Source organism: Protobothrops mucrosquamatus, unplaced genomic scaffold (assembly GCF_001527695.2).
Source record: "Protobothrops mucrosquamatus isolate PMUCROS unplaced genomic scaffold, P.Mucros_1.0 scaffold553, whole genome shotgun sequence".
In the NCBI taxonomy this organism is placed as follows: Eukaryota; Metazoa; Chordata; class Lepidosauria; order Squamata; family Viperidae; genus Protobothrops; species Protobothrops mucrosquamatus.
In genome coordinates, this window is record NW_015386856.1 from 204683 (window position 1) to 213976 (window position 9294).

The 9294-nt window shown below is 53.2% G+C and overlaps 1 protein-coding gene across 1 annotated transcript in view; it reads right to left on the minus strand.

Moving 5' to 3' along the window:
* EPPK1 (epiplakin 1) overlaps positions 1-9294 on the minus strand; it is a 65121-nt gene that overhangs the window by 23320 nt on the left and 32507 nt on the right. The window contains exon 21 of the mRNA XM_029284377.1: positions 53-7487. Coding sequence (XP_029140210.1) covers positions 53-7487 — 7435 coding nt within the window. The remainder of the gene's footprint in view (positions 1-52; positions 7488-9294) is intronic.

The window sequence follows — 9294 nt, forward strand, 5'->3', positions numbered from 1 at the left end:
ACTCAAGGGTCTTCATCCAGGGCTCTCCAAGGCTTGGTTGATCTGTGGCAGCATTTGTGGTTGGTTGGTTGGGAGCTTCTTTGTGACCGATGGGCCTGGCGCTCTTTTCCTCTGCCTCAGTGACAATGGCGATGAGGATTTGGGTGAGACGCTCAAGTGTCACAGTGCCTGCTTTGTACTGCCTCAGCAAGTCCTGCCTCTTGGACAGAAGGATGTATCTGGAGAAGAGGAGATCCCACGCAGAAACCTCTTGGTCCTGGAACAGCCCGACGCCGATCTTGGTCTTGGCCGTCTGCAAAGCCTTCTTGGTGTTCTCGTTGAGGAAAGATGAAAACCAGCCCTTGTCCATGATGTGGAGCAGCAGCAAACCAGTCTCCGGATCGGGCAGGCACCGCTGCAGAAGCTGCAGGTAAGTGAGGTTTTCGTGTGTGTTTGGGTCAAAGAAGCCCTTGGTGTCGTCTGTGGGATCAGAGAGGATCCGGTTCATTTCCTCATCAAAGTAGCCCCTCTTGTACGCTACTTCCACGGGGAGGCGGTGACTGTGCACAGGATCGATGATGCCACCCGTGGCAATCTGGGCTTCCAGCAGGCGGATCCCGTGCTCTTTTAAGATTAATTCCTTTTTCATTGCTTGAAAGAGGGAAATGCTTTTTCCTGTGTTTGGATCTGTATAACCTGTCACGGCTCTCTCTGCACAAAGCAGTTTTTTCTGTATTTCTTCCCCTACGACACCAGCTTCAACTGCCTGACTTACAGAGAATCTCTCATTTGTTGATGGATTGATGATAAAGCCCGTGGCAGCCTGTGCCTCCAGCAACACCAGGGCCGTGCCTGGCCTCAGAATGCCTTTCCACATGGCCTGGTAGATGGTCATCTTCTCTGATCTGGAAGGGTCTGTCCTGGATGGCACCATCACGCCAGCGATGCAGCTGTTGCCTTCCAGGTATCTCTTCACCGAATCCATCTTGGCTACAGCCTGCGCTCTCTCTTTTCCTGCCTGCAGATTTTTCATAGTTTCTTCATTAATGATGTCCGCCTTTAGTAGTTCAGAAGCTGTGACTTGCCTCCGTATTCCTTGGAACCATATGTCTTTTCTGTGGTCTTCTGTTTTCTTTATTATCTTCAGTATTTCCCTTGTGATGCTCTGCAAAACTGCAAAGCCTCCCTCTTTATATTTTTTAATCATCTTCTTCTGCATTTCTTTTGTAACGTAGTCTGAAGAAAGAAGTTCCCAAAGAGAAGTGGACTGTCCTTTGTATTTCCCCAGGCCTACTTTTATTTTGCAAGATGAGAGGACGCACTTAGTTTTTTCATCCACAAAGATGTACTCCCTCTTCTCCAGTAAGGGCAACAGGTATGCACCTGTCTTTGTATCTTTGATGCACCTGAGCAGGAGCTGAGTGTAGGTGATCCTCTCCTGGGTGTTGGGATCCACAAATCCTTTGGGAACAAGTCCCTCATCAGAAAGCAAGAGGAAAGTTTCTTCATCCAAGTAGCCCCGTCTGCAAGCCACCTCCACAGGGAGGCGGTGACTATGTATGGGATCAATGATGCCACCCGTGGCCATCTGTGCCTCCAGCAGCCGGAGGGCATGGGCTTTCTCCACCAGGTTTCTTTTCATGGCTTGGAAAAGGGAGATTTTGTCTCCTGTGGAGGGGTCAGTGTGTCCAATAACGGCTTTCTCAGCAAGGAGGAGCGCCTTGTGAAACTCTTCCCCAACCAGCCCAAGAGAGATGGCCTGGTCAACCGAGAAGGCCTTCTCCTCCACCAGGTCAGTAAGGAGCCCTGTGGCAGCCTGCGCCTCCAGTAATAGCAGAGCATGTTCTGGGGAGAGAAAGCCTCTCTTCATGGCCTCATAGGCAAGCAGCTTCAGCCCCTGGCCAGCCACCAAGACACCCGCAATGCAGCCTGTCCCTTCAAGGTAGCGCTTCACGATGTCCGTCTGGGTGAGCTGTTGCAGAGGAAGGCTCCGCAGGTGCAGTCTGTCCAAGGTCACCTTGTCGATGATTTCTGCATTGAAGAGCTCTGCAGCAGACACCTCTTGCCCCCTCAGTCCCTTCAGCTTGATCTTCTGGGTTGCCTGTTCTGTTTCCTCCACAATAGTGGTGATGGTTTTGCAGAGCTGTGGCAAACTGAGCTTCTCGCCCTTATACTGCCTGACCAGGTCTTTCCTCTTCTGTTCCTGGATATAAGGGGAGCAGAGGAGGCTCCACACAGAGACCACTTGGTCTTTATACCGGCCTACCTGTACTTTCATGGTCTGCGTTCTCAAAAACTCTTTTGTTGCCTCGTCAATGTAGAAGTAGGTTTCCCCTCTTCTGACGATCTGCAGCATGTACAGCCCACTTTCTGAATCTTGGATGCAGCGTTCCAGAAGCTGCAGGTAAGTGAGATTCTCGTGAGTATTGGGGTCAAAAAAGCCCTTGGTATCATCCGTGGGGTCCAGAAGGATGCGGTTCAGGTCTTCATCAAAGTAGCCTCGCTTATATGCAACCTCCACTGGGATGCGGTGACTGTGCACGGGGTCGATGACGCCCCCCGTGGCAATCTGCGCCTCCAGCAGGCGGATGCCATGGCTCCTCACAATCAGCTCCTGATTCATGGCCTCGAAGAGGGAGATCTGCCCGTTGGTGTAGGGATCTGTGTATCCTGTGACGGCTTTTTCTGCACTCAGTAGCTTCTCGTAGATTTCTCTTCCAATCAGCTCTGCTGACACTGCTTCGTCCACGGAGAGCTTCTTGTTTTTCACTGGGTCAATGAGGTACCCGGTGGCTGCCTGGGCCTCCAGCAAGACCAGAGCTGCCCCTGGTCTCAGCAGACCCCGCCTCATGGCTTGGTAGAGGCTCATTTTTTCACGGTCTGGTTCTATGAGGACCCCCGCAATGAAGTTGCACCCCTCCAGAAAGCGCTTGACGGAATCCATCTCGCTGACTTCCTGGACCGTTGTCTTCCCCTGCCTGAGTTCGTCCAGGGTTGTCATGTCTATGAGCTGGGACTGGAAGAGGTCGTTGGCTGACACCTTCTTTCTTAGGCCTTCGAAAGTGAATCTCTTGCCTTGCTGCTCCGTCTCTTCGATGATCTTCTTGATGGATGATGCCATTTCCTGAAGGAGCTCCTCGTGCGTTTCTTTGTATCTCAGCACCAGCTCTCTCCGCTTGGCGTCCGGGATGTACTCGGAGTGGAGCAAGTCCCAGAGAGAAACGTCTTGTCCTTTAAACCTCCCAGTGCTGACTGAGACGGAGAAAGATTTCAGCACTTCCATGGCTTGCTGGTCTCCATAAAAAGCTGCCTCTTTGGACAGTGGGAGAAGCCAGAGCCCCATCTCAGGATCTTGGATGCATCTGTCCTTCAGCTGCCGATAGGTCAGGCTCTCCTGGGCATTCGGGTCAAAGAAAACCTGGCTCTCCTTGGTGTCCTGAGAAAGAGTCCTCTGCATTTCTTCGTCAATCAAGCCATGCTTGAAGGCCGCTCCGAGGGGCACGTGGTGGCCATGTACAGGGTCGATGATTCCTCCGGTGGCCAGCTGAGCCTCAAGCATGGGGATGCCCACCCTGGCAGGGAGGAGCTCCTTCCTAATAGCCTGGCACACTGAGATTGGTTTCCCCGAGTAGGGGTCAGGGAAGCCACTCACCGCCTTCTCAGCTTGCAGCAGCTCTTCCATCAGCTCTTCTCCCACGATGCCACTTTTGATGGCATCCTCAACGCCAAACCTCCGATCAGACGCCGGGTCCATGATGGAGCCAGTGGCTGCCTGGGCACTGAGCAGCTGTGCTGCCACTCCTGGCAGGAGGAGCCTTTCCTGCATAGCTTGGTAAATGCCCATTTTTTCTTTGGAGGACTGAACGAAAACTCCAGCAATGCTGCCTGTGCCCTGCAGGTACGGCTTGACGCTTTCCATCTCAGAGACTTCTCTGGGAGATCTCTTGCCCTGGGCCAGCTCAGCAAACGTCTTCTCTGAAATGATGCCTGTGTCCAGGAGCCAGACGGCTGGCACCGCGCCTCTCAGGCCTTGGAAAGTGACCTGCGCCTTGGCTTTCATTTCTATGTCGTCAATAACCCCCTGGACAAGGCTGACCAGCTGGTGAAGGGAAACTGCTCCGGAGCTGTACTTCTCCAAAAAGTCTGACTTCTGCTCCTCAGTGAAGTAACTGGAACTGAGAAGGTCCCAGAGAGAGACCCCCTTGTCCTCAACAAAGGTCTCCTTAAAGCGCTGCTGGATCTGTTCTTCAGTGTAGCGAGCAGAAGCTGTTTCTGCCAGAGGCAAGAGGCGAATGCCCGAATGTGCCTCCTTCAGACACCTGTCCATCAACTGGCCATAGCTGACCCTCTCTTTCCTGTCCAGGGTGCTGAAAGCCTTGGAGTGACTGCTTGCGTTGGAAAAGGTTTTCCTGAACTCCTCATCGAGGTAGCCCTTTTTCTGGGCAAATTCTATGGGGACATAGTGGCCGCTGTGTGGGTCCATGACCCCCCCAGTAGCCAGCTGGGCATCCATCAGCTGCCTGGCTTTCCTGTCGGCCAAAAGGCCTTTCTTCATTGCTTGGAAGAGGGAGATGATCTTGCCGGTGAAGGGGTCCCTGTAGCCCGTGACAGCTTCTTCAGCCTGCTGCAACACCTCATAAAGCTCAGGACCAACCAGGCCTTTCTTCACCGCATCATCCAGGGAGAGTCTCTGGCTGCTCACAGGATCTACAAGGAATCCAGTAGCTGCTTGGGCCTCCAGCAAGGGCAGGGCAACCCCGGGCACCACCATGTCCCTCTTCATGGCTTCATAGAGGCTCAGTCTCTCATTGGAGGGCTGCAGCAGAATTCCCCCGATGCTCCCCGTGCCGTAGAGGTACCTTCGGACTGAATCCAGGCGCAGGACGTCCTCTGGGCTCACCCCTCCATCTAGGATCTCCTCAAAGAGAGCCCGGTCAATGATGCCTCTCTCCAGCAGGTGGTAAGCGCTGACTTTCCCTCTGAGGGCCGGGAACTGGATGCAGGCCCATTTCTTCATTTCCTCTTCCAAAGCGAGGCAAATCTCCTCCAGGGTGACCTTCCGAAGGCCGTAGTGGTTGAAGACTTCCTTTCTCTTTCCCTCACTGAAATACTCTGAGTTCAGCAGGTCCCACAGAGAGACTCTTTGTCCTTGGAAGCGCCCATGTTTGACAAAGAGCCAGGAGCTCCTGAAAGCCTGCCTGGTGGCATCATCCAGGGGTTGGTGCTTCTTGCTGTTGAGTGGCAGGAGGCAGAGGCCCGTGGTGGGCTCCACAATGCACTTCTCCTTTAACTGCAGGTAAGTTAGGTTCTCATGCGTGTTTGGGTCAAAGAAGCCTTTGGTGTCATCACTGGGATCTGACAGGATCAGGCTCATCTTCTTTTCAAAAAAGCCCCGCTTGTAGGCCACTTCCACCGGGAGGCGATGACTGTTGACGGGATCGATGACACCTCCGGTGGCGATCTGGGCCTCCAGAAGGCGAATGGCATGTTCTTTGATGATGAGGTCTTTTTTCATGGCCTGGAAAAGGGAGATCTTGTTCCCAGTATAAGGGTCCTTATAGCCAGTCACTGCTTTCTCAGCAGCCAGCAACTTGCTGTACATATCTGGACCAATGATGTTGCCCCGCAAGGCCTCGTCCACGGAATATCTCTGATTGGCCACGGGGTCAATGATGTGTCCTGTGGCCGCCTGAGCCTCCAGAAGGATCAGCGCCGTTCCTGGACGGAGGAAGCCCTTCCTCTTGGCTTCGTAGATGCTCATTCTCTCCTGGGAGTCGGGCAGGAGCAGGCCCCCAATGCTACCCGTCCCTTCCAGGTATTTCTTCACCGTGCCCATGCTAATCACCTCTTTGACCAGGGTGTCTCCCTGCGTTAGCTTCTCAAATAAGTCTTTGTTGATGATTTCAGAGCTCAGGAGCTGGGCAGGTGTCACCTTTTCCCTCAAGCCTTCAAAGGTGACTCGGGAGTCGGCAGTGGTTTGCTCCACCACGAGGCGGATTTTGTCAGCCAGCTGCTGAGCGGAAAGGGACCCAGAGGAGAATTGCTGGGTAAGTGCTCTCCTCTGCTCTCCCGTCAGATATTCCGAGAAGAGGAGCTTCCAGAGGGATACGGGCCTTCTCTTGAACCTACCAGAGGCCACGGACACCGTAGTGTTTTTCAGGGCCAGCTTTGTACTGTGGTCAATGAAGGTGTGAATCTTCTCCTGATGTCCAGAAAGAGGCAAGAGACAGAGCCCGGTATCCGGATCAAAGACGCACCGCAAGAGCAGCTCCCCATAGGACAACCTCTCCTTTGAGTTGGGCTCAAAGAACCCACGGGCCTCCTCCGTAGGGTTGCAGAGGAGGCTGTATGTCTCTTCATCTAAGTGGCCCCTCTGCAGGGCCACCCTTGTAGGAAGCCGGTGATGGGCATCTGGGTCAATGACGCCTCCAGTGGCGAGCTGAGCATCCAGCAGGCAAAGGCCTGGGTTCCTGGGCACCAGGTGTTTCTGCATGGCTTGAAACAAAGAGATGGTCTCCCCTGTGTAGGGATCCTTGTATCCTGTAACGGCCCTCTCAGCTGAGGTCAGTTTCCCAAAGAGCTCCGGCCCAACAACTCCTGCCTGGACGGCCTCAGCCACAGTGAATTTGGCATTCTTGACGGGGTCAATTAAATAGCCAGAGGCCACCTGAGCCTGCATCAGAATTTCAGCTGCGCCAGGAGGGAGGAGATGCTCTACTAAAGCCTGGTAGAGACTCTTGCATTCATTTGTGGGCAGGACGGCTACTCCAGCGATGCTGGCGATCTCCGACGTGGATTGTTGCACTGAATCCATCTCTGCCACTTCCCGCACGGTCATCTCCCCCTTCTGGAGGGCTTCAAACACGGCAGCGTCAATGACTCCAGAATTCAGCAGCTCCTGGCTACACACAGCCCCTCTCAGTCCAGGGAAAGAGATCTTGAGAGGCAGCAAGAGGAGGCCCCTGGCTGGGTCTGCCAGGCATCTTCTCATCAGTTCTGTGTAGGTGACCATCTGGTCAGTATTAGGATCCCTGAAGCCCTTGGCCTCCTCGTTCTCTGGATCAGAGAGGGAGTTGCTCAAGCCCTCGTCCAAGTAGCCCCGTGTGTAGGCCTCTTGCAGAGGGACGCGATGGCCAGAAACAGGCTGAATGACCCCTCCAGTGGCTATCTGGGCTTCCAGGAGACAGAGGCCCAACTTTCTTCCAATCAGCTCTTTTTGGATGGCTTGGTAGAGGGAGATCTTCTCCTGTGTGTAGGGGTCAGGGAAGCCCGTCACTGCCCGCTCTGCGTGCAACAGCTTCTCCTTCATTTCCAGCCCTGCCAGTCCCACCGCCAGGGCCTCCGTCACAGGGAGGAGCCGCTCACCCACAGGGTCAACAATGCCACCTGTGGCTGCCTGGGCTTCCAGCAGGGCCAGGGCAACATCCGGTTGGATCAGGTGGTCCTGGAGAGCTTGTGCCAGACTTGTGGTCTTGCCAGAACCCTCCACAAAGACTCCCGAGATGCTTCTGATGTCAGGGGCCGTTGAGCCAGTTGGCCGTGGGGCTTCCATTGCTGCTGCTGCTGAGCCTCCTGCGATGGTCAGTGGGGTCCTGCAGAGAGAGAAAGGGAAGGCGCCATGAGGAAAACAAAGTTTTTGGAGCAGTGGATGCAAGTGGAAACCTGGAAGGAAAGTACGCTAATTGGGACAGTCTTGGTTTTCAGGGTGCTTTACCAAAATTGATATGTTTCTTCTTATTAAGACAATCTTTCTTGAGGATGGTGATAGTTGAAGGACGGGAAAGTAATTTGAGGTTTGCCAATTATGAATATTCATGCTTACATCAACTATTACCTATGCATATGTATGACTATGATTTTTCTCCTCTTTTCCTGAAATGTATGAATGCAAAAGCAATCCACCTGCCCCAGGAGCCTCTGTCATTATTTTCCGGATGGAATTCCTTCAGGGCACACTGTTAAATAGATAACAGGACACACTGCGGTGAGCCTTGATTATTAGCTTTTTGAGTCCTGCGTTTGATTCCACAGAAACTGGTTTCAGAGGTGGGATTCAGAGTCTTTGAGCCAGGGACAACAGCTGGGGTGCCCCATAGGGTGAGTGTTGTGCGATTGATCCCGTGTCCCTTCCCATAGCCACGTAAAGGCACCATTCGGTTTCTGTAGGGCCACTGTCTGGTTCGGCTAGGGAGGCTTGTTGAATGCACGTGGCCCCTTCCCTGCCCAGTTCTCAGCTTGAGCAAAGACCCCAGGTGTCCAGGAAGCAAAGGGGGAGTTTGGCTGGGGAGGGGCAAGCGTGGGCATTCTGTGTTGAAGAACGGAGGCTCCGTTCAAACTCCCTTTTTCCTATTGTCTCAATGGGTGAAGTTGCCTAAACTGATTCTAGGCAGGGAGGGAAGAGGATAATGGTGCTCAGGCAAAGGATGTGTGTTTCCCCAATCAATCAATCAATCAATCAATCCGCTGTGGCCCAAGGCTGTGAGTGGCTCTGCTGCCCTGCCAAAAAAAAAAAAAAAAAAGGGAGTGTGTGAAATTGAAAGGGATCATAAAAAGCTGTTCCTCCCAGGACAGAGATGTGGACCACAATAACCGGTGCTCAGCTCCAGGTGGGAAGCAGGGAGCAGGAGACACCCGTAATTGAGCAGAACTCCGGAAGATGGAGACCTGCCCCAGAGGGGTGCTTTCCCCCACCCCACTCTTGCCCCCAGCCTTTCCCCACCCTCCCTGGAACAGATCCCTCCCTGCCTCCGTGGCCGCTGCAGGAGAGGGGAGCCACGTGGCAAAGGGTCAGTTGCTCCTCTGGCCAGGCTGGCACATGTCCAGAAGAACTGCAGGGAACGTCCGGGCCGTGCTGCTGATCAGCTCACTAGGCATCTTGCTCTGTTTCACACCATCGTAGGGCTGGAAGGGACCTTGGAGGTCTTCTAGTCCAACCCCCTGTCCAAGGCAGGAGTACAAAGGATGGACTCGGTCGTTCTGCAGTCTCAGCCTATTTCTCAGGGCTCTTGGGAGCTTTCCAACTTCCTGTCTTTCTGTCCGGCTTTAGTCCTCCCACTCAGATCTGTGATACGTAGCTGCAGCTTTAACCAGATTTTAAAAAGCTTATTCAAGAACGGACAACAGTCGGCACAAATTATAATTAATGGGGGATTAACAGAGGCATTTAAAATTGAAAAAGGTACAAGACAGGGATGTCCATTATCGCCATTGTTGTTTGTTTTAACATTGGAGATTTTACTGATCAAAATTCGTGAATCAACTATAATAAAGGGAATAAAAATAAAACAGAATGATTATAGGTTGAGAGCCTTTGCG